Source organism: Lycium ferocissimum, chromosome 6 (assembly GCF_029784015.1).
Source record: "Lycium ferocissimum isolate CSIRO_LF1 chromosome 6, AGI_CSIRO_Lferr_CH_V1, whole genome shotgun sequence".
NCBI lineage: Eukaryota > Viridiplantae > Streptophyta > Magnoliopsida > Solanales > Solanaceae > Lycium > Lycium ferocissimum.
Genome location: NC_081347.1, coordinates 2,035,592 through 2,060,920, shown reverse-complemented (window position 1 = coordinate 2,060,920; position 25,329 = coordinate 2,035,592). Strand labels below are relative to the sequence as shown.

The following is a 25,329-nucleotide window of genomic DNA, read 5'->3' as shown; positions in this document are numbered from 1 at the left end:
AGGAAAAAGAACGGCAAGCTTATGAGCTAGCAAACTTCCAAAGAAGGGGTGATATGACTTTTTAGATAAATAGCACATACAAAATATAGATAAAAGTAAAGTACAATATAAGACATAATATAAGTTGGGAAAAGGGTCAAACATACCCCTCTATTTTGTTTTATTAGTTAAATATATCCTTCATTAGTGAAAGTTAACAAAAATATCCCTACCGTCTTCAAACTTCATACTTATGCCCCTATTTGGAAGGAAATCCCCAAATCCTCTCAAATTACCCAATTTCAAAAAAATTACCCACTTTTTTTTTTTTTGCCCGCCCTGCCCAACCCGCCTATCATCATCATCAAGCTCTAGCTTCATCTTCTTCCATGGACGAAAAAAAAAAAGCAAGAACACACCCAAATGATAAAATCCCAAAACTCACCTCAAATTTCATTATTAAATTCAACTTCAAATCTTGGCGCAACCAATATTTAGGCTTGACATTATTCCTTATGCAGAACTCTTGATTATGTGTTTAAGGTTCTATTAATTGGGGATTTAATTTTATGAAGCAATTATAAGTTACCAAAACTAGGTTTGATGTAAGTAGATTTAATTTTCATGCTTTTCTATTTTCAGGCCCCTCTTTTCTATTGTTTTGGCGGGAGGGGGGGGGGGGTGCTGTTATTTCTTTTTTCTTTTTAAATTTAAAAGGTAAGAAATAGGAGAAACTTAATTGTTCGACTGGCCAATGTGTCCATTACAATAGAACAAGATATGGTGCAGAGATTTGTACACCCATTTTAGGTGATATTTGAAAAGGAAGGGGAAAAAGGAGATCAGTGAAGTGAAAAAAATAAAAGAGAACTGGAAAATTTGGGAAAAGGAAAAGCTGATCACGACAGTAACTCAAAAGGCTCTTGAATTTTCCAGGTGCAAGGGCAATTTGTTTAATGGTACGCACTAAGATTTAGAGTTGGATTTAAAGATTAAATTTGAGGTGAGTTTTGGTATTTTATTATTTGGGTGTGTTCTTGCTTTTTTCTTTTTCTCCATGGAAGAAGATGAAGCTAGAGCTTGATGATGATGATAGGCGGATCGGGCGAGGCAGGTCAACAAAAAATGTGGGTAATTTTTTTTTGAAATTGGGTAATTTGAGAGGATTTGGGGATTTCCATCTAAATAGGGCCATAAGTATGAAGTTTGAAGACGGTAGGGGTATTTTTGTTAACACTAACGAAGGGTATATTTAACTAATAAAATAAAGTAGAGGGGTATATTTGACCCTTTCCCCATATAAGTTTCTTCACTAGCGAACTGCTGTAACGAAGATCATATTTTCTGGGGGGAAAATTACAGTTAAATACCATTCAGCCATCTAGTTTATATAATATGTACATAATGTAGGTAGTGTATACTTTATTCTAAATATACATATACTATACAAATAATATACATAAATATACATACTATTAGCGAATAGTTTGGCCATATTGGTAAACTAGTTGGCCGAAGAATACATTTACATAAGTTTCCCTATTTTCTGACTACTTCTCTTCACCTTTTAACATTTTTTTTTTTTTGGTAATAAATTGTAAATATATTACCGTACCAACAAAACAAACCAATACATCATCCAAATGCACAAGAGCAATAGCCACCTTTTAGGAATGTTGCTATTCTCCAGTGTGTCAAAGCTAAAACAAAGTGAAACCTAAACAATTTTGAATCTAGAAATGCAAAACACAACCTGCTAGAACTTTAGCTCAACTACACAATTGCTGGACCAAGTGTCTACTACTGTAAGCTTTTTTTGTACATTTGAAAATTCCTACTCTTTCCTTCACCTCTATCTGGACTTGAGCAATTGCAAGCTGAGGTTGCACATTCCTTTCCTGAAACTGCTTTCCATTCCTTGCCATCCCAGGTGTGGCATATCATAGCACCCCAAATGGCAATAACCAGCTCCTTCTTGAACTTCTTCCATTTCCTTCTCCTGACCCATTGCAATGTTTGCTGAGCACTCATACTCGTGTATGAGATCCTAGACCAGTTGACCACTGCATCCCTCAATTCTTTAAACCATGCACAATTTGCAAATATGTGCCTATGTGTTTCCATCTGAGCATTTGAGCATAATCCACAGCTTTCATCATCATCATGTATGTGCATCTTAGTGAGCCTATCCTTTGTCAACAACCTTTCTTGATTAGCTAACCACACAATGAATCTATGTCTACGTACCATGATAAAGTTCCACACCAGTGCAGCTTCAGGGATCCTTGTGTGCCTTCCTAGCAATGCATTGTAACTCTTTGAAGCTGAATATTCCCCATTCTCTGTCAGGATATACACCCCATTCCTGTACCATTGAACCATTGTATTTTTCGAGAATATTCCCCATTCTCTGTGTCAGCAATGCATAACTCTTGAAGCTGAATATTCCCCATTCTCTGTCAGGATATACACCCCATTCCTGTACCATTGAACCATTGTATTTTTCAGAGAGTCGATTTTTTTTCCAGTACCAACTGCAATCCTTTGGTGCTTGGTGTTCCCAGATATCTATTTCCCCTTTCATATAAATACCATGCACCCATTTGACCCATAACATCTCTTTATTGCTGGCTAGTTACCATATGAGTTTACCTACTGATGCTACATTCCAGAGCTTGCAACTCTTAATATTCAGACCTCCAAACTTCTTAGGCAAACATATTTTTTCCCATGATACCAATGCTATTTTCCTTTCCTCCTCAGAACACCCCCACAAATAATCCCTACACTTCTTATCCACTGCCTTTATGATGCTCTGACTTGTAGGGATGGCAATGGGCCAGGGCGGGTGCGGTGCGGGTTTAGCCTTAACCCTCAAAATTGAAACCCGCCCCGCCCCGCATAACATTTCTCTGTGTTTTAAATTCGCTTCGCCCCGCCCCGCATAAACCCTCACCCGCCCCGCCCCCCACTATTTTCTTTTTTAAAATCTAGAAAAGCTAAATCAAAATTTAATACAAAAATTATTTTTGCATTAAAAAATAAACTAAGAATGTAGTTTAATAAATCCATCTTTCATTTTCTCTTGCCCCGTAGTTAAGAATTTTTTTTTTTTTTAGAACTAAATGGGGATGGCTTGTGTAATTAAGGAGTATATTTTTCTCTAAATATGTCACGTCCCAAAATACCCGCTAGACGTGATTGACACCCAGCAAACACCACCCGCTAGGCGAACCATATATCATACTCTTAATCATTTACAAAAGCACTAAAAGAAAATAAGTACAGGTCCAACAACGTTATTAATGATAAAAATGCGAAATAGTCGCCAACCAAATCCATAATCGATTTATGAAAACCAACCAACGCTAAGATAAAAAGAATCTCTAACCCATATCCCACGCTAAGACCATGGAACATCTAACGAGTTATATGTTTGAGTGTCGGGCATGTAAACCTAAAATAAAAGAAATAACTAGAAATAAACTAGATAAGGCCGAAATGGAAATAAACTAGATAAACCGAAATGGCCGCTCCACGAACAATGCGGTGGCTCACCTCGACAATTAATCCACTCACGAAGTCTTCAATTACCAGCCTCGTTCTTAACGACAATATTCGTACGGACATACGGGTAAGGAGTGAGTTATACATAAATATAACCCAGTAAGATCTTCGACCCGCCACTTCAAATACCTCTAGAACAAGTGTTAGAAAATACAAACACACAACAAGCACAAAAATATTATGCACATGAATATATCATTATATAATAGCAACCAAGGTCCAAACCAATGTTTATCAAATATATTATATATCTCAACACAATTTACACTACGAACCGTCATAAGTGGCGTTAAAGAATTAGTCAACACTATGAATCCACGGCAACATACACAATGTGCCAAATATGTTAGGAAGCATACACAATGTTAAGGAAGCATACACAATGCCCCAATATCATCAAAAAACATACACAATGCTATGAAGTATACACAATGCCCCAATATAATCAAGCATACACAATGCTAAGGAAGCATACACAATGCCCCAATATCATGGCTCACAGCTATATCACATCACAAAACAATTTATAAAGAGAGTTTTGGATTATTTGAAAATAAAGTATATGCAGTTGGCCTTAAGGACCACCGATTCTGCCAAGCACACGCCGCCCCAACACATGGACTGCGAGACAAAACATATTTTTAAAACGGGTTTTGAAAAGTAAGTACCCAAAGCTTAAAGTCTCACTTACCTCAAATTCACAATTCAAGCACACTTCCCAATAAATCAAAACTGCATTCTCGAGTCTCCGGATTGCCTCAAACTACACAAAAATGGATTTAGAATGGTCAAAACCCTTAGGGTAAACCACTTCTATATTTTTAGATGCTTAAACGGTTAAAGTCAAATTTTAAAGGACGAAAACGCCCTCTGGTCAATGTGTTCAAAACCCGACAAGACATATGTTTTCGGGAAGGCCTTAACGAGAGGATTCCAACGATATATAGAAGTCTAAAATCCGACACTATTTGTCCTTTCAAATCAATGATTTTGATTGAGAACCCTAGAGCTAAACTTTCTCCATTCCTCAAAATATTCTCATGTTTTCATCATAAAGATTCACCCATAATTATGTTACAAACTTAAATAAAAGATTAGAGTCATTACCTTAATGAGTTGGGTGAAAAATCTTTATTTTTCTCCTCTCCCTTCCTCTCTTTTTCTCCCTTTCTTCTACTGCATTTTTTTTTCCCTCTTTTGCTTCTACGTTTTCTGCCTCTGTTACAGTGGCTTCTTTTTTCTTTTTAAAATCATTCTTCTCCTTTCTTTCAAATTGGGGCTTCAGCCCTTCCTTTTAATTTTTTTTTCCTTTTCCTTTTTCGGGCTTGGCCCACTGAATTCCTTATTTTTTTTTTTTAATCCTTTTAGCTAAAATTATCAAATAAACCCTTATTTAAAAATTGGGTTATTACAAAATATGTACATAATCGTATTTCCATATTAACCCAGATAAAATAACATATGACTTCCTAAAATTAAGTTGGTGAAAATTGAAAATGGTAACCAAATTATTCATTAGTTTTATGAAGTCTTACTACTGTCTCCTTACTCTTTTGAGCAGTTGATACCTTATATACATTTCTTCTTTGAATATGGAGTATTTGTTAGCTCTATATTTTATTTTGGAAACTTCTTTCCTACTTTAAATTTTAATAAATTTAATGTGGTATTAATGAAACCTGTTGAAGATGGAGGCTTAGGAGCCCGTTTGGATTGACTTATAAGTTGCGAAAGTTTTTGCTTTTTTTTGAATGTTTGGCTGGCGGGAACAAAAGCTGTTTATGATTAAATAGCGAAAAAATATTTTGTGATTAAAATAATAAAAAAATAATTGGCGGTTTATAATTTATTCATCTAAAACGAACAAAAAAAAAAAAATAAAAAAATTTGTCACGAAAACGTTACGAAACAGAGGAGAATCACTAAATTTTTGAAACCCGCAACCCGCCCCGCCCGGCATTGAATTTTTGGAAAAAATATTCAACCCGCCCTGCCTAGCCCCGCAACTGCAGAAGATCAAATCCGCCCCGCCCCGTTGCCATCCCTAGCTCTGAGGCAGGATAAACACAGCCCCCCAATAGTTATATATAGAAAATAGTACAGCTATAATGATTTGCAGTTTCCCAGCATAAGTCTCCTAGCATAAGCTGCAGTTTCTCTTTTTAACATTGTTGAACAACAAAAATGGGCTTTCTACAAGTTCTAAAACAAATGCCAGTGTAGGCCCATCGGCCCACTGTGTTAAGCACCTATTAGTTGACTATCTTATGGGTTAAGCACCTATTACTTGACTATCTTATGGGTTAAGCACCTATTACTTGACTTCCTTGAGAGAAATTTATTTAAAGATTTAACTTTTTTTGCAGACTTCACTGATTGAATTTTACTATAGTTGTTTCAATTTTGACTCAGCAGAAGGTAAAATCTAAGCTAATATGTCTTTATGATCCCTTTTTCAATTATTTTTTTTGGTTGATTACAAGTTTTCTATGAGTTCTTGATTCCATTGGCTTTGCTTTCTGAATTAAAAAAAAAAAAAAGTTTTGTTTTTGTAATTTCTTGTTTGCTATACAGTCCCATGTTTGATGATTCAAACTTGTATTTCTTCCATTGAAAATTTGTCTTAAATACAATATTGCTTATATTGTTTTGTTTATATCATTGTGATTGCATGTTGTATCCCATTTAAAGATGTGATTAGGCTCTGCAAGTTGAGTTTTTTTCTTCTTAAACTGTTGAAAAGGTTGCTGCTCCACTTTACAAGCAACTAATCAAATTTGGCTTGGGATCAAGGATGAGCTGTAAAATTTTGGACTTTTTATGTGTTTGATCATGTTAGAGCTAAGAAGATGTATACTAATCATATGCTGAATTATTTTGTATCATGTTAAAATGCATAAAAGAGTGTGACAGTAGAAGATTGCAGTGAGATATAGGCTTGAAACATAAACACGAGGTAATTTCTTTCCACCTTCTTAAGTCGTAGAGGCAGAGTTACCTGGTATCTGTGTTGGTGGGAGGTAGCACGTATCTGGTCGAATTAGTCAAGGTGCGCACAAGCTGGCCCAAACACCACCATCATAAAAATATATATATATATATATATAGGCTTGAAAAACCAATTCTACTTATTAAGTGGTGAAAGTTGTCTATGGGGCTATCCTATCAAGTTACTCCTCCATTCCACTTTGTCCGACTCTATTTCCTTATTAGTCCGTTCTAAAAAGAATGACACATTCCTATATTTCTTTAATGAGAAGTTTTTATAGCCATGCAAATGCTATGTCATATTCAAGATAACAAGTTTCAAAAAGTCTTCCTTTCTTTGTTAAACTTTGGGCCAAGTCAAACTATGACAAACATAGTGAAATAGAGGGGGTATTAGATTAGAATGCAATTTATATCCACCGACAGTGTAAAGAACTTTATATGCTCATCCAGATTACATGCCCACTGATGTGTGTTTAGCCGCCATGGCCTTAGTATCGGAGCTGCTCATAGATGCTTGAATTTGGATAGACGAGATCCTAAAGCATCAAGTGTATTGACTGTCTATGATCTTGCAATGTCATTGCTTTTCTCTGATGATGAAATATCCTCTGGATTTGGTGTTTTAGTGCTGTTCATTTTGCCAATCTTTAGCAGAATATGTGAGTAAAACACCATCTAGTGTTGCATCAATCCCATTTGACGAATATATCGATCCTACCTAGCCTAAAAAGGTCAGAATCTGATATTCACAGTAATATACTTGCAAACAACTACATGCTTGTCTATTCAGTTTAATGCTTCAAGTGTTGCATGTTAGGGGATTCTTATAATTCTTGAAGTTAAAATTTTGTAATCTTTTCTGCAAGGGAAGTATAATTCAATAGAAGTTCCTAAATCATGAATACCTCGTTCTTTTTTAATTTTATGTTAATATAAGGAAGTTTGCTCATTTTCTCGAACGTGTTAGAGGGAATAGTTTCAGCAGACATTTATATTGAAATGACTGTCAGCGCACATAATTCCATTCTTTCGGAACCGGTGATCTGGAAAGGGTGTCATGTATTTCACTTGAATCTTGTTCTCTCTTGCCTTTCATTTACACAAAGGGAACTCATTTATCTCATTCTGATCATATAAAACGTGTTATCTCATACATTTCGATTGCACAATAGGATTATTTTACAATCTTGTCAAAAATAGAAATATTTTACAATCTCTTCATTGTGAACGTGTTAAAAGGTTAGGAGTATACATATTTTGTTTGTACAAACATTTTCCGCAAATATTTGTTTCAATTTGTACATACTACTTCATTCTGAAAGTTCTCCAATATCCGAGGCACGACATGCCAGAGCTTACACCTAAGCCAATAATCATCTTTGCGTGGTAGTATGATAACTGCTTAGATTTATCGTCTGCAGAATATGAAATAAGTAAATTGTTTTCTTGAACGTTTAATGGAGAACAACAACAATATATTGTATGTGAATCTTCATTTTAAGATGGAACACTAATACAATCAAACCTCTCTTTAACAACATCGTTTGCTCGGATATCTTTTGGTTGCTATAGCGAAATGTGTTATAGAGAACATATAATATAGCATAATATGAAAGATCGATACCATAGAAAACATGGTTGTGATAGTGAAATGTTGTTATAGAGCCTAGAGGATAACTGTTATAGAGAGGTCTGATTGTATATGTTGTGTGATGCAGCATCAGTGTGGAGATAGACGATTTTGAAGAATGGATTCTGAGCTGGTACTACATACCGGTGGATGTCACTGTAAAAAGGTAAGATGGCAAGTCTATGCACCATCTAGCATCGTTGCCTGGGATTGTAACTGCTCTGACTGCTCCATGAGAAAAACCACGAACTTCGTAGTTTCCTCGGAGAGATTTGAACTTCTCGGGGACTCCAAAGAGTTCCTTACAACTTATACATTTGGGACACATACAGCTAAACACACCTTCTGCAAAGTTTGTGGCATAACTTCTTTCTTTATTCCACGATCGAATCCAGATGGAATATCTGTTACATTATGGTGTGTTGATCCCGGTACGCTAAAACATGTTGAGATCAAATGCTTCGATGGACAAAATTGGGAAAGCTCGTACGAGCAAACTGGCATTGCTTCGTGCTCAAAGGCAACAGATGAAGACTCAAAATGATATCGAATTTTTGGTTTGAAAGTCGTTTTTCACAAATCTGTATTGTAATAATGTGACAGTTGATCAAGTTTTCTTGATTCATCTTGTCGTGTTTTTCACAAATCTGTATTGTAATAAGTTGAATTCATCTTTGAAAATGATGTTATTTGATACAGCAGAGTGATACACTTGTCTTGATATTAGAATAAGCTTTAAGTAATATACACTTTTTTGCATTATCAGTGTAGTTTAATTTATTATAGCAGATGACTTTTCATTTCTATAAGTTTATCAGTATAATGTTTATCGTAGAAATATACCAATCGTTATAAGTACTTGTAACACCGTCACTATATATAACTTAAAGCATATATGGCTTCTAAATATCTCTTCCCTTAATTTCCCAAAATTGCTTACTTGCAAATGCTTACTAGATTTTATTAGTCATTTCATGATGCATAAATTACACTACTTGGAGCTTCAACAAAGCACAAAAGTTTCAAAATCCTTGCTCAACAAAATATTTGCATTTTCTTTTTATTTTCGCTTTTTATAAAACAATATCTTCCAAATTAAATGGGAAATTTTTCACACATGCTTGGGAAAAGGATTCTCCCGAATTGTAGTATTTGTAATAGCATATTTTCTCCCATAGATAATGCACTTAACATTCTTTATGATTATGATAATTAAGAATGCTACTGTTATTATACCACACCCTAGCGGAGATATTCAATTTATGAAAAATATAAACTGGGATTTTCTTCTAGAGAAAAAATAGTACTCCCTGTGTTCCACATAATGTGACACAATTACTATTTAGATAGTCAAAGGAGTTTTTCCTGAACGACAACATTTTTATACGTCTTTTAAATAATTTGAATCGTTAATTATTTTAACTTATAATACTTTTTATGTTGTTTTTACATATGTAATTTAAAAATATAATTATTTTGTGTTCGAATTCACACCATTCACACTAAACATTTGAATACTCTAAATTGTGTGACATAAGGGATGGAGGGAGGTAATATAATGTAACAAAATATTAGGGGTTTATGATTCATTATGTTTTACAAAAAAACAATTACTATTTATTACAATACAAATTATAGACTAAAAAAATTAACCATAATGTTTTTAAATATGTAAAGTTTATTTTTCGTTAAAAAAAAAAAAAAAGATATCTGTGCAAACAAATATTTCTTTTTTTGTCCACTGTATTTCTCTATCGTAGGGTTTATGGTATACAACATTCACCACTCTTTTTCCTCCATTTTTGCTTCTCTTTACAATCTTTCATAGTTTCTCGAGGTATGCTTTTATTACTATCAATATGCTATAATTTTTTTTTTTTTTTTTTTTTTTTTAGCTATATGCATATTTTACATTCTTGATGCAATAATCTTTTATCTCTTAATGGCAATAGGACCAGCAAGAAATCTTTTTTATCTGTATTTATCTAAGAATAATCTTACCAAGTTTAGATTTTTCTCAGTTTCCAGTAGATTCCTACATACCCATTTTACAGAACCAAAAAAAATTCAAGATTTTCACATTTATAGACACCCTTTACTAACCCCACCTCAATTTTCACCTTTATGTGTTGCACAATGGAAAAGATTGAATCTTTTTCATTTTTATGGACACCCTTTTTCCACAGTTGTGGAAAATGAGGATAATGAATCAGAAATTTGTGATTTAGATGTGGAAGAGAATGAGTGTGAAAATGATGCATTAGGGTTTGAGAAAAGATTGAATTTTGTTCAAATAGCTAGTCGTGATCCGGTCGAAATATATAGGGAGCTTAGGGAGGCTAGCAAGTGTGAAAAACAAACGCGAGCTGATTGGGATACTTTGATTGAGATTTTTAGATGTTTTGCTAAGTCCGGATGGGCTTCGAATCAGGCTTTAGCTGTGTATATTGGGGCTTCATTTTTTCCTACAGCAGCGCATAAATTTCGTAACTTTTTCTTTAAGAAGTGTAAGGTTGATATTGTGAAGTACTTAGTGTCGCTTGGTCCGTGTATTGAAGCTGAGAAGTTTCTGTTTCCGATATTCGTTGAGTTTTGCTTAGAGGAGTTTCCTGATGAGATAAAGAACTTCAGGAAAATGGTTGAGTCGGCGGATTTGACAAAGCCGCATACTTGGTTTCCGTTTGCTAGGGCAATGAAACGCAAGATCATATATCATTGTGGTCCCACAAATAGTGGTAAAACATATAATGCATTGCAACGGTACATGGAAGCAAAAAAGGGCATTTATTGTAGTCCTCTAAGGTTGTTGGCTATGGAGGTTTTCGATAAGGTGAATGGATTAGGGGTGTACTGTAGTCTTCTTACCGGGCAGGAGAAAAAACACGTCCCTTTTTCTAATCATGTCGCTTGCACGGTTGAGATGGTTTCAACCGATGATATGTATGATGTGGCAGTTATTGATGAAATCCAAATGATGGCGGACACACATAGAGGTTATGCATGGACGAGGGCGTTACTGGGGTTAAAGGCTGACGAAATACATGTTTGTGGAGACCCAAGTGTTTTGGATATTGTTCGAAAAATCTGTAGTGAAACTGGGGATGAGTTGGTAGAACAGCATTACGAGCGGTTTAAGCCGTTGGTGGTTGAAGCAAAGACACTTTTAGGTGATTTAAAAAACGTGCGATCAGGGGACTGTGTTGTTGCCTTTTCAAGAAGAGAGATATTTGAAGTCAAATTGGCTATCGAGAAGCATACTAATCACCGCTGTTGTGTAATATACGGTGCCTTACCGCCTGAAACACGAAGACAGCAAGCTACTTTGTTTAACGATCCGAACAATGAGTACGATGTTTTGGTTGCCAGTGACGCAGTCGGAATGGGTTTAAACCTAAATATTCGAAGAATCATCTTCTACACCTTGTCGAAGTACAATGGTGACCGCATTGTTCCCGTTCCTGCTTCACAGGTAAAGCAGATTGCTGGAAGAGCAGGTCGAAGAGGAAGTCGATATCCGGAAGGACTAACAACAACTTTACAGTTGGAGGATTTAGACTACTTAATCGAGTGTCTGAAGAAGCCGTTTGATGAAGTTAACAAAGTTGGGCTCTTTCCTTTCTATGAGCAAGTTGAATTATTCGCGGGGCAAATTCCAAATTCTACATTCTCCGAGCTGCTTGATAGGTTTGGTGAAAATTGCCGTTTGGACGGTTCGTACTTCTTGTGCCAGTATAACCATATAAAAAAGATAGCTAATATGCTTGAGAAAGTTCAAGGACTATCTCTTGAAGATCGCTTCAATTTTTGCTTCGCCCCTGTTAACATTAGAGACCCGAAAGCTATGTACCATCTTCTGAAGTTTGCTTCATCGTATGCACAAGCGCTGCCTGTTAATATAGCAATGGGCATGCCGAAGTGTTCAGCTCGTAATGATTCGGAGCTCTTGGATCTTGAGACTAAGCACCAAGTGTTGTCAATGTACATGTGGTTATCTAATCACTTTGAAGGTGAAAAGTTTCCTTATTTCAAAAAGGCTGAGGCAATGGCAACAGGGATTGCTGAGTTACTAGGTGAATCACTAGCAAATGCTCGTTGGAAACCAGAGTCGAGGAATCCCGGGAAACAACAAAAAGTGTTACCGAAATCCCAAGGTCAGTTGTTAAGTAATTATAGTGAATTCCTCTTGCCCCCTATTTTATTTCTTTATTGACTTTATATAAGCGAGCATGAAATTTCCAGTTAAAAAATAATACACAAATGACTTCTATGTAACCGGTGCATAGAAAGGACTTTAATCATTTAATCCATTTTCCTTGAGGAGAAAGTAATGATGTTACATTAGTAGAAAAAATTTACGTGGTTCTGCGTTCATTTGAGTTTTTCTCAAATCTAAATTCTGTATTTCATTCCAATGCCTCTTTGTGATCAAAGATCTGGTGCGTTTCTGCAAGGCTGTTTGATTGAACAGTAGTGGGATTGTATAGTTAATAAAGTTGATTCTAGCTGCGGGCTAGGTTGTTCACATGGTAGGATGTACAGCTAATAAAATTCTGTAGGACTGCTTCGGTGGTGCTACCACAGTGATGTCCTCTTGAAACTGATAGGTACTATGAGAGAGAATGACAAAAATGGTTCTTTATGTTTGGGAATAGGTTAAAATAGTCCCTGCAGTATGCTCTGATCAGTTTTGGTCCTTCAAGTTTGCGAAAACACTTTTAGCCTCCACCACATATTTAGCGAACTTATCTCCATTACATTTGATGGTAATGTTTTAAAAAAAAAATTACTGGGAACTCACATAAAAAGAAGGTTTAATACTAGACACCTAAATTGGCATGATTTGTAAGTTAGACACTTTAACTTAGTTAGTGACCAGATAGACACCTCAACTTGGTAAAAATGTGTCTTTTAAACACTCAAGTCAACAAATCCAAGGGCGTGAGATCTACTTGCAGGTGATGTGTCAAAAACGAATAGGATAGAGACGTGTCATGAGAGAAAAAAAGAAAGAAATTTCGTCCCACCCCACTCCAGCCAACCCCCTTTTGATCATCTTCTTCGGTCCAGTAAAGAACCAACCAAACTTTACCTTCATTCTTCATTATTTACTTCTGCAAATTCACAGAAAGCTATTAGCTATAGCAATGAATAGGTATTTTATTCTTCTTCTCCAATGATCCGCTTCATATATCTCTTCAGTTTCTCTCCCTTAACCACCGCCCATTTCCACTCTTTCTATCTTCTTCTCTCTGTTTTTCTCTCTCCTTGTTCAAATACTTATGGCATGGAAAAGTATAGGATTTCTTTTATTTTGCTTAAACTGGTTGATGAAGACCTAAAGTAAAGAGATTTTGGGTAATTTTTATAGTTATATGTCCACTGCATTTTGTACCAACTAGGAGAGCAATGCAAATTTTCAAAATCAAGGATATTGCTTTAATTGAAATGTAAAAAGGGAAATTACAAAATCCTTCGATCGAGTCTTCCTAAGCCTGAACTTTGACATGTTTAAGTTGGCTCTGTTTATTACACATTCAAAGCTTTTGAATGATACTTTGGCCTTTATTTAGTTCATTATGTGGTCAAACAAATATAAAGTTCACCAGATAAAAGGGAATGCATAAATTAATTATTTTTTATAAAACAGGACTTCATATGATATTTTAATCCTCTGTTGTGTTGTTTAGATATGGAGAAGAGAGTTATGCTAGAGCTTTTCTTTTAACAACAATGGTGAAGATGAGGGTAAATTTTGTGTTATAAAATGTTTTTACTCATAAAAGAGTGGACTCCTCAGCTTTAAACTAGCAGTCTCACGCACCATAATGAACAAAACAACACTGTCTCACACACCATAATGAACAAAACAACACTCCACGTGCCATGTAGGACTCATGTGTCTAAAAGACACATTTTCACCAAGTTGAGGTGTCTTTTTGGTCACTAACTAAGTTAAAGTGTTTAATTTACAAATCATGCCAAGTTTACTGAGAACTCACATTTGGAGGTACTGTTTTTGCAGTTTCTACTATTTTTGGTTTCTTTCTAGAGTTTGGTGCAGTTTTCTCGGTGTAATTTCTGCTTTTTTTGGTCTATTTTTGGTGTCTATTATAGTTTTTTGTTGTTGCGATTTCTAGGATTTGACAGACTTTCCTAATGTCTCCGTCAAAACCAACAGAGTTTGTTAAATATTTGGAGGAGACCAAAAGTGTTAACTTTTGGCGAATTTAAAGGACCAAAGCTGTTCAGAGCATACTTTAGGGACTATTTTAAACATACCCGGAAAGATAAGGGACCATTTTTGTCATTTTCTCGGTCCTATGATGATAGCATAAGAGTCTCTCTTTTTTTTAACCATGGTGGTGTTTGGGTCAGCTTGCACGCACCTCAACTATTCCACCTGGCACCTCCACCTGTAGGTAGGTATGATGATTATCATGATAGCACTGTTATGAGACGAGGGCAGATGTTACCACTTGGTTTCTTATTCCCTGTACTCCACGCCATGCTTCCAAAGACCAAAGATACCTGCATCTTGCATGAGCCTGAATCTTATTTTAAGTATACTGCATGAAGAGATGATAGGTTGAGGAGGTGCATTGAAGTCTTTGCTTAACCTAGATTTTTGCAAAATGTACTCTTCTCATAGGCAAGTAATTTATAGAAAGGCTTTTAGGGGTTTATGCCAATCTTTTGCGACTCAAACAATTCACGGTTGAAGTTACGCTTGTTATATCCTTCTTTCATCTTATTACCTTATGCCACCATGTTCAGCAAAATTATCCTGAGTCAGTCCAAAGATGTCATGAATTTGCTTATTCATTTGATTCCTTTTACAGGAGAACTCAAGGAACAGCTTTCTATCAACACCAGCAGTAGCCGCAGAAGGTTGCAGCATGATGCTGCTAGTTTAGCAGTTCATGTACCATAGAGACTTATACAGGCGTCCAGCAAAGCAGATAGTCTTGTACAGCTCCCAGATATAGTAGACTAGAATTAGAATTAGAATTATAACAAGGAAGAAGAGGCAAGCTTCATCCAAATGTTATCATGGTTAGGTCCTTCTGGAGGATGCATTCTTTTTGTGCTTGAACTCGCATGTTTAGTCATGATGCATCGCGTTCATCAAAGTAACGAAAGATTCAGAAGAGAAGATATCGGTCCTGTTCAATCATTAACTACTAGAAAGCTTTTGGAGATTTTACGACTATAAGAGTTTTTGGGATTTCAATACATAGAAGCTGCGTCAAAATCTAGCAACGTCTGAATCAAGTAGAGGCGGATTCGAGATTTAAACTTGATGTGTTTAACTATCAAGTTATTAGAACTGAACTCAATTACACTTCTGAAGTTATGAGTCGAATTTCATATTTGTTGAAATTTAGTGGTTATTCATATAAATGTTGCATCTGGCCTGAGAATCGAGAGGTGGTGGATTCTGATGCTTAGTGTATTTGTTTTGTTAGGTGAGCTATTTATCTTAGTCACTTTTGACTATTGTATGAGTCTTTTATGCTGTTGTATTATGTATATCATACATGTATCTTCTTGTGAGATCTAAGGGGATTCTTGAACTAACAATATTTTCAGGCTCTTATGTCAAAGAATAATGTCATATAAGCTGTCTTTCCTGTAAGGTATTATCTTTGATTTTGCCTGTCTTGGAATTTGATGCGTTTGCATTTAGTATGAAATGAAAAAGATTGCGCAACATGCGCCCCATTGCAAACGCTTGTAAAACTTGGATATGATGTGGCCAGGAAAGTACCACTTATCTGCACCAGGTGTCTACATTTAACCACAGTTGCGTTGCACTTCTTACCCTAGCTCGTATTCCCTTCTTCCTCGTCACCTTGCACGCCTCTATTACTAACTTAAGATTGTTACTTGTCTACCTCAGATTGCCTCTTGGCCATACTAGTAGTAATCTCATCCTCCAGCATCTTTTTAACTACTTCGTTTCAGTTTTTGACATTCCAAATTCTATTTATCCACTGATAACTTGAAGTCAAGAAAGATACGAAAATCTGTTATAATCTTTAGTAAAAGCACTTCATTGTTCTTGCAGGACTGGAAGTACACAAGCGCAAATGTCAGTTTAAAGTAATTCCTCAGAAAAGTTTTACCTTGGGTAAGAAACCTCGAGTTCGTACAATCATTTCATAATTCATTTTCTCCAAACTATGACTAGATACGTTTCCAAACTGAGCTTAGTAATTAACCACAATTATAAAATAACAAGTCCTAACTGGATGATGTAGTTCTCCAGTGTGCTAAATTGATGTAAAGTCTTATTATGTTGGAGAAGAGTTCCATATTCTGTGCTGAGAATTTCAGGTCTCCAACTTCGGTGTGGAAAACTCAACAATTACAGCAACCTGCTGATTAAATTACAGAAAAAGGTACAAACTAGAGATCCAAGTTGTGGTGCCATTTATGAGGACATTCACTGTGGCACACCAATTTACAGTCTTCTCTGCTCTCTTCCTTTGATCTCAAATACAAAAAATTCATCAACTTTAAAACTAATAACACTGGCAGGAAAAGTGAATGGAAAAAACTTATTATAGGTACCGAGACCCGATGCTCATTTCTTTAGCAATGCACTACACTGAGCCATAATCTTTGAGGCCCTAGTAATTGCATCAGTCATGTAGAAATTCTCCACAGCAGATGTGAATGGTGTTGCACTTACTTTTTGGCTGACCTCAGGTCTCAAAGAAGTTGAGAATGTGGCTGGTTGTCTCTCCTCCACTTCTAGGAGATTTGGTGCCACCGTCCTAATTCGAGATCGGATTGCCCCTAGACTATCATAGGGTAATCCGACACCTGCCACCTCAGACAACGCTCTTATTATCTTCCAATCATCCCTGGCATCACCAACAGTAGGAACTGCTGGTAGTGTGATCTGAGCACACCCTTCGGTGTTTTCATATATTCCTTCTTTTTCTGTGAAAGCAGATGCCGGCAAAATGACATTGGCACGATACACACCGCGATCACCATGGTGACCTTGGTAAACCACAAAGGCATCATCTGGAAGCTTGTCCAAGCTCACATCATCAGCACCCATCAAATATACAAACTTTGCAGAATCAATGCATTTATCAGATTCAGGCACAAGTCCAAGATCAAGAGCGGCAGCTTGGGCAGCATTAAGAAGCAAAACATTTAGTCCATTCCAATCAGGTCTCACAACATTGTTGTTCTTTGCAATAGTGTCAACAGCAGCAAAAACAGCATCCTTATCCTCTCGGTCAAACACACCAGCACCGACGATGATCACTGGGTTCTTGGCATTTTTGAGAGCTGAAGAAAAGGGATGGCGGCCCTCAGCAATTTCAACTAGTGTTTGTGGGTCTGTTCCAAGGTGTTGATGATCATAGTTGAAATCAGCAGCAGGCCCAACATACCCTACCTTAGCATTTGTTGCTTTAACTGTTTTGTGAATTCTGGCATTCACCATAGCAGCTTCCACCCTTGGCTGGAATTCAGAAGGTAGTAGCCAATAGTCAATAGTGTGAGAATAATAGAGACACAGCTAACTAAAGATAATAAATAAACAAAAAAAAAGTGCAGCATTGTTCCAAAAAAGATCTAGGTACTCAGAACTACACCCCAAAAAGTGTAACATTCAAGTACCATCATCCCTTCATTAGATTCAATGTCAGTCAACAAGTAGACTGCACACCAAGTGAGGAAACTTCTTACGCGCTTTGGTGTACCAAATATTCTTCCAACCCACCCTCTTCTTCCCTTGTTGAATAACTTCGTGTAAACATACGGTAAATGAGTTATCCATTGCCCCCCCCCCCCCCTCCCGCCGCTTCAATGGAACTATCATTGACTATTATAAGAACTAAAAATTATCCATAATGCTTTATCACATTCTGAATATCATTCATGTGATCCCCTAGATTAGGCTAGCTTATTCACCAACAATTTGATCTTTCAACTATTAGGTTAAGTAGCCAAATCATCAACTAGTCCAGTAATTCGCTCATTCATTAGAGGTCAAAAAATAAAAATTATGCCAAATTCCATCCCATCATTCATTCCAGGAGAATAAAGTTTATCCCGATGACTAGATTAGCTCTTTACCTTATTCCTCATCAGTAACAAAAGCACTGGTCTCCCCTTTTATATTAGTTAGAGAAGAGGGGAAGGAAAGGGTTTTGGTTTTTTGGGGTTGGGGGTTTAGGGGTTTTTTTTGGTGGGTGGAGGAAGGAATAGAGCTGGTTTCATCAATTGCACACATGTACGTTTCTAGCCGTGATAAGAATATTATCAAAAAAGAGTACTCTAAATTGAAAAAAAATATATCATTAACACAAGATGTCTCATAACTGGCTACAGGTAAACCTTTTTCCAGTAACTCGTTAAGTAAGTAACTGAACTGGAAAAAGCTGAATCTAGCCACCCATCCCACCCAAGAGGACCCCCAGGGATGTCTGTACTGTATTTGGGAACAGGGGAAGGGGTAGGCATGGGGACAGAAACTGAATGAATGATCATGGAGTTTTTTCAATCCACCATGTACATATATAAGAGATCAGAAGACAGCCCTTTTCCAAATTATAATCAAGAAAAGGGTTGTAAACATTTACCTGGGTTCCAACCAAGAGGAAAGCATCTCCTTTCTCCAAGCCACTAATGCTGGTATTCATGATATATCCAGAACGCAAGTCAGCATTTGGATGCATGCCATTTCCTTCACAAAAGATGTTGTTTGACCCCATTTTGTTCAAAAGATCTTTCAGTGCCATCATGGATTCTGCATCAGACAGCTTTCCTGCAACACCGACAATTTCCTCTGGCTTAATTTGATGCATGACTTCAGCAACAATAGCTAGGGCATCCCGCCAGCTCACTGCCTTAAATCGTCCATCAGCACCACGGATCATGGGGTCATTCAGCCTTTGCCTCTTCAGACCATCATAAAAGAATCGTGTTTTGTCTGATATCCATTCTTCATTGATGTCCTGCGCCATTATGTGCAGTAACTCACTCTTTTAATTTACAATGAAAAGCAAAGTGAAAAACAGATGTAGAAGTAACAATTCAAAATTCAACAAATTAAAAAGTTATCGCACAGATAAATAAAAGTATCAACTTCCAGGAGTATGGAAACAAATATTTTCAGAGGAAAAAGCACATAAAAGAGAAAGGATCAAGGGATCCAAATCATCACTGCAGTATTTAGTCATATTGAATTGCATAGATGTTCTTCCTCTCGCTAAAGAACGTATATGCTTTTCTTGAATAGTACAGTGTAATGGAAGTATGTGAAATAGACATACTTGCATAACAAAACAGTTGGCTAAAATATGTGAATGTGAAGGGTGGAAGGATGCGGAAAAGGAAATCTATCACCTTATGAAGTAAATTGAGACAATATGTCATCAACCTGTATTGTGCTAACTACACCTCCTTGCGCAATCAGGTGCAACTTCTTCACCTCGGCTATTTTTTTTTTCAAAAACAAAAACTCAACTACTAAAGTATTTGGCCACACAAATTATCAATTTTAATTTAAACAGGCTGCGCCTTGGGTAAACATCAGCTAATGCACAAACACACCGGCAAAGTAGTCGTCAGACCGAGTTTAAATCACCCCTAAAGCTAGCTACCCTGAAAAATCAAAACCTTGAAAGACTTCCAACTAGAACAAAAAGCAGGAATCGAAGACAAACAGGCAATCCTTGTGAATAAGATAATCTACCATATATAAGCATGACAACTCAGTTCAGAGGGGGGAAAAATAGAGCACCAATAAATACAGTACCTCATTTAATCGTGGTACAACACGCATGACCTCTGGACCTCTACTATCAATTCGGATGTTAGAACCAACAGCATCAGTCACATCAATGCTTTCTGTGCCCTTTAGCTCCCAATTTCTGGCTTTAAAGGCAAAAGGTTTTGATGTAAGGGCTCCTACAGGACAAATATCAATCACATTCCCTGAAAGCTCACTTGTCATAAGCTTTTCAACATAAGTTCCAATTTCTTCTCCACTACCACGACCCAACATTCCAAGGTCCTCCACTCCAGCTACTTCTGATGCGAATCTGACGCACCTGTTTCATAAACAGGCCAAAATCAGAGGATGCTGTGCTAGAGATATAAAATCCACTCAAGCAAGTATTTCCTATTCCTCCTGTGTCTAAAGCTTAAACCTAATAAATATTTGCTATACTCAATCTCTCATACACGCCCTAAAGTTTTTTAAAGCTGTACCACCAAAGAGGAATAATTTTGAGGTTATCAGCAGAAAGGAAGAACTCAAAAAAGGCAGAAGCACATCAGACAAATGAAGGAGCCTGTAGGATGGTATACACCACAAAATATGAATGTCAACATTCCACGAATTACAAAGAATAGGAGGAATTGGAGAAGACAGACTGGCGTTTCTGCTAAGCCACTGGCACTTATAACACGTCAATGTTCACTAAAATTACCATTCCCATCTTATCCGGTTACCTCTTAATTAGAAATGACATGCATAAGGGATGAGCATTTAAATGACCGTCTGCTCTAACTTGCAACTTTTTTCATGAGATTTGGGAAACATAGTAGGCATTTGGCCATAGAAACCAAAAACTTTTTCACTTTTTTTGGAATGTTGGAGTTGGGAGTTAAGAGTTGTGTTTGGCCATAGTTTTTGCAAATAGTATTGTTTTGTTGAAATGCACTTCTTTTGGTTGTGAAAAAAGTGAAAAACTTGAAAAACAAGTTTTTCTTGTTTTTCAAATTCCAAATGCAAATCTTGAAGTTGCATTTGGAATTTTCATGGCCAAACACTAATTCTTGAAAAAAGTGAAAAAAAATTCCGAAAAAAAGTGAATAATTCTTATGGCCAAACGGGTCCATAATAAATTACAATATTGACAGTTGGTTATGTTACATCGACTCAAGATGCGTGTACGATTCAGGACGCGGGGTACCTTTTTTGGCTATTTTTAATCCATTACCTATTTCACCCAGGTACATCAATGCATATGAAGAAACCATGTACCATACAAGGTTGGCATGTCACAAGTTACGACAGTAGTTATCAAGTTTTGGTTCCATACGTCAAGGTTGATTTTAAACTTCATTTCAACTAAAGAAATTGAACCACTCACATTTTATGATTGGCAAAAAACACAAGTAAAGGTAAGGATCAAACACATACCTTGTACACTGGATGCACCGGGTCATCACAGTCTTCACCAATGGGCCCAAATTCTTGTCAACCACAGATCTCTTCATTTCAGTGAAACGCCCGCGGTCGGACCCGAAGGCCATAGATTGATCCTGGAGATCACATTCTCCTCCCTGATCACAAATTGGGCAATCTAGTGGATGATTCATAAGCAAGAACTCCATGACTCCTTCACGAGCCTTTTTGGCAATAGGCGTATCAGTCTTGATCTTCATTCCTGTAAGCGTGATCTCCAGATAAATTTGCAAGGCTCGACACTAAAGTAAATCCAAGGAACAGATGGAAACACAAAGTCGCAAACAATAATATGCCAATACTAACTCAACACTAACTACAAACAGAATCAGCCTTCGTGTAAATTATCAAAATGACAAGCAACAACGGAGTAAACCAAATGCACAACAGGTCAAGATGTTACTAAGCTAAAAAAACATTACCTACAGAAAACATTGCTTCCCGTAATTCTTCAAAAGACAAATTGAAGGAAAAAAGGCCTACAGAAACTTTGTTTTGACGAAACTCAATTAATATCTCTAAAGCACTAATCCGATGCATGCAATATCACCCAGTCAAAGCATACAGGCTCAAACAGATATACAATTAACGCATAATAAATGGTTTTGTTAACTACAACTATAATCTGAAAAGGCTTCATTTCTATCGTTTCTTTTTCCTGGGATCAAAAGATGGTCCTTTCCCGGTTGACCCTAGGTACAACTATAGAAGTGCACATATGGTGACCTGCAGCTCGTGAGCTTGATGCATATAAACAGCCTCTTTCGCAGAAATACAACAGAAAGATTTCGTTTGTTTCTCAATTACAGCCAGTTAAGCACTAATCAACTATAACTACTCAAAGAAAAATCCCTCGAATGAGCATATTATTACCATTAACCCCTCCCACACACATAAAAACTATTACCGTTAAGCTGGAAAGCTCTCTATTTTCCAATTTTTTTTTTTTTTTTTAAATCGCGGGTCCAGATAGAACCGGATGGATATTGAGGATTGTTATAGCTGACCCGACAAATTAAAGTACTAAAAAAAAGACGTTTTTGAGAGCTTAAACAAACATTTAAACCATCAAGTTGAGCATAAAATTCTGAATACAAATCAACTATTACTACTCAAAAGCAAAATCCCTCAAATGAACATATGATTACCCTTACCACCCCATACAGTCTGCTTCTCTTAAGCACAAGTGTTGAGCTGGAAACCTCTCTATTTTCCTTTCTTTTTTTTTTTTTTTCCTTTTTTTATTGCGGATCCAAATAGAACCAGATAGATATTGAGGATTGATATAGCTGACCCGATGCTACTAATCTAAAGAAACATTACCTACAGAAAATATTGAAAGTACCAGCTTCCCATAATTCTTCAAAATGGCAAAATTGAAGAGAAAAAGGGCTTTAGGAACTTTGCTTTGAAAAAATTCAATTAATTTTTCAAAAGCACTGACTTAATACATGCAATATCACCATCAGCGCACACAGCTCAAATGAACGTATCATTAACCCAAATATATGGTTTTGTTAACCACAACTATAATCTGACAAGGCTTTCTTTTTATCGTTTCTTTTTCCTGGGATCAAAAGATCGGTCCTTGTTCGTTTGACCCTTAGTACAACTATAGAAGTGCACATATGGTGACTTACACATCATGAGTTTGATGCATATACAAAGCCTCTTTTGTAGAAATGCAATGGGAAGGCTTCATTTGGTCCTCAATTAAGACCAGTTAAAGCACTAATCAACTAGTACAACTCAAAGCAAAATCCCTCAAATGAACATATTATTACCATTACCAAACCATATAGTCTGCTTCACTTAAGCACAAATGTTTATTTGATGAAGTAAGTTGTGTCATTACTGGAATAAAAAAGATGCAATAATTACAAAAAAAGTATCGTTAGCTCCAGAACATTTGTCTATGCTGAAACAGAGAGCTCACGAAGTCCATAAGGGACAGTGGTAAAAGCGCTTTATTTTCCCTTTTTCCTTTTTATCGCGGCTCCAAATAGAACAGAATGGATACTGAGGATTGATATAGTTAACCCGACAAATTAAAGTAGTTACTCCGTCCCATTGTAAGTGTCTTACTTTCCATTTTGGTATGTCCCAAAAAGGATGCATCTTTCTATATTTAGTAAGCTCTCCAATTCCAAGTTTAAGACCGCAAGATTTAAAGGACTACACACATCTTTAATAGACCACAAGATTCAAAAGTCTCCATTTATTTCTTAAACTCCGTGTCCAGTCAAACTAAGACACTTAAATTGGAATGGAGGGAGTATTAAAAATTACAATTATGAGAGCTTACACAAGCATGTAGCGCACAAATTAAGCATAAAAATCCAAATACAAATCAAGATCAATAAACTACATCAGTATACCTGGAAGTGCAGGCATTGCACAAGAAGCAACATGTTTAGGAGATTTCTCAACCTCTACAAGACACATTCTACAGTTTCCCGCCATCGGAATCCTATTATGATAACAAAATCTGGGAATATCAACACAGCGACTTCACAAGCTTGTAAAACAGTCATACCCTTAGGGATTTTGACTGGATAGCCATCAACGAAGACTTCAGTAGCATCATCCGGGTTAGGGAAATGGATTCGGGCCCCACCAACTGGGTCCCTCTTCAGAAGATCTGATGGTGGGGGTGGGCTTCTATGGCCCCTTTATTTCAATTTACCCCCTTTAAAGTATTAAGAAAAGCTGGTACTTTTAATTGCTTTCGTAGGTAAGGTTTTGTTTGTCATAGTAAGCAGCTTGACCTATTGTGTATTTGGCTTCATTTGGTTCTCACTTGAGTCCAGTAAAGCACTGATCAACCACGACCAATCAAAGCAAAAACCCTCAAATGAACATATTATTATCATTACCAATCCAAACAGTCTGATTCACTTAAGCACAAGTGTTCAGCTGGAAAGCTCTCTATTTTCCCTTTTAACCCCCCTTTTTATCGCGGCAAATGGATATTGAGGACTGATATAGCCAACCCAACAAATAAAAGTACTAAAAATGTCATTTTTGAGAGCTTAAACAAGCATTTAGAGCATCCAAACAACAGCACAATACAGTACAATAGGTAACAACCATCAAAACAAGCATTTAAAGCATCAAATTGAGCAACGAATCGAGATTCAATAAATAAACAATAACTATACCTGGAAGTGCAGGCATGGCACAAGAAGCAACAGGTTTAGGTGATTTCTCAACCTCAACAAGACAAATTCTACAATTCCCCGCAATAGAAAGCCTATTATGATAACAAAACCTGGGTATATCAACACCGGCAACTTCACAAGCTTGTAACACAGTCATCCCTTTAGGGATTTTGACCGGGTAACCATCAACGAAGACTTCAATAGCATCATCCGGGTTAGGGAAATGAACTCGGGCACCACCAACTGGGTCACGTTTTGGAAGATCTGGTTGTACGGTGGCGGTGGCGGTGGCGGCGTCGGCGTTGTTGAGCTCCGGTGTGGAGACGATTGTACGGATGTTAGGGTTACGGAAGATTCTAGAAGATCGTTGTAGAGTTCGAGAAGCGAGTAAACCTAATCCCATTTTGTTGTTGTTGTGATGGAAATGGAGAGAGTGCGTTTGTTTGGGAGTGTGGAGAGCAGATGTGCTACGTTTTGGTATTCCTGGGAGAAGGGAGATTTGTGGGGGAATGGAGTTCGGGTCGGTTTGCAAGCGGATTGGGCTTTGGAGTAAAATGGCCCATTAAAAGATATACTCCAGGTGTTTGAACCAATGGGCCTTTTAGTTTTTATGTGGCCAATTTGCACGATTGTATTTTGTTTCGTTTGGGTAAGGTCTTCATCTAAAATTTTTGTCAACCCTTAGTCATAAAAAATAAAATATTACAAGGCAAAACTTTTAAGAAGGTTGAGATCCCAATTTAATCATAGAAATAAAAATAAAAAATCCCAAGGCAAGA

General features: G+C 36.7%; 3 protein-coding genes across 9 annotated transcripts; 2 read left to right on the top strand and 1 right to left on the bottom strand.

The window, feature by feature from the left end:
- The first annotated feature begins 449 nt into the window (after positions 1-449).
- LOC132058874 (uncharacterized) lies at positions 450-8,926 on the top strand. 5 transcript variants are annotated; one of them, XM_059451256.1, is made up of 3 exons: positions 651-982; positions 5,913-5,964; positions 8,256-8,926. In XM_059451256.1, the coding sequence occupies exon 3, from the start codon at positions 8,286-8,288 to the stop codon at positions 8,709-8,711; it is 426 nt and encodes a 141-aa protein (XP_059307239.1). In that variant the 5' UTR covers positions 651-982; positions 5,913-5,964; positions 8,256-8,285; the 3' UTR covers positions 8,712-8,926. The 5 variants fall into 5 exon arrangements, with proteins under 5 accessions (XP_059307240.1, XP_059307239.1, XP_059307242.1 ...); XM_059451257.1 differs by lacking the exon at positions 5,913-5,964 and having other exon boundaries at positions 450-982; XM_059451259.1 differs by lacking the exons at positions 651-982; positions 5,913-5,964 and adding an exon at positions 1,084-1,106.
- Positions 8,927-9,902: 976 nt separating this feature from the next.
- LOC132058873 (DExH-box ATP-dependent RNA helicase DExH18, mitochondrial) lies at positions 9,903-15,817 on the top strand. The gene is made up of 2 exons (XM_059451254.1): positions 9,903-12,318; positions 15,007-15,817. Exons 1-2 carry the CDS (start codon positions 10,110-10,112, stop codon positions 15,096-15,098), a joined length of 2,301 nt encoding a protein of 766 aa, XP_059307237.1. The 5' UTR covers positions 9,903-10,109; the 3' UTR covers positions 15,099-15,817.
- A 621-nt stretch (positions 15,818-16,438) lies between these two features.
- LOC132058872 (NADH dehydrogenase [ubiquinone] iron-sulfur protein 1, mitochondrial) lies at positions 16,439-25,010 on the bottom strand. Of its 3 annotated transcripts, XM_059451252.1 has the most exons (6): positions 24,603-25,010; positions 23,768-23,819; positions 21,345-21,591; positions 19,953-20,247; positions 18,775-19,149; positions 16,439-17,651 (listed from the first exon to the last, which is right to left on the bottom strand). In XM_059451252.1, the coding sequence occupies exons 1-6, from the start codon at positions 24,951-24,953 to the stop codon at positions 16,755-16,757; spliced, it is 2,217 nt and encodes a 738-aa protein (XP_059307235.1). In that variant the 5' UTR covers positions 24,954-25,010; the 3' UTR covers positions 16,439-16,754. The 3 variants fall into 3 exon arrangements, with proteins under 3 accessions (XP_059307235.1, XP_059307234.1, XP_059307236.1); XM_059451251.1 differs by lacking the exon at positions 23,768-23,819 and having other exon boundaries at positions 24,551-25,009; XM_059451253.1 differs by lacking the exon at positions 24,603-25,010 and having other exon boundaries at positions 23,768-24,024.
- Between the last annotated feature and the right edge of the window lie 319 nt (positions 25,011-25,329).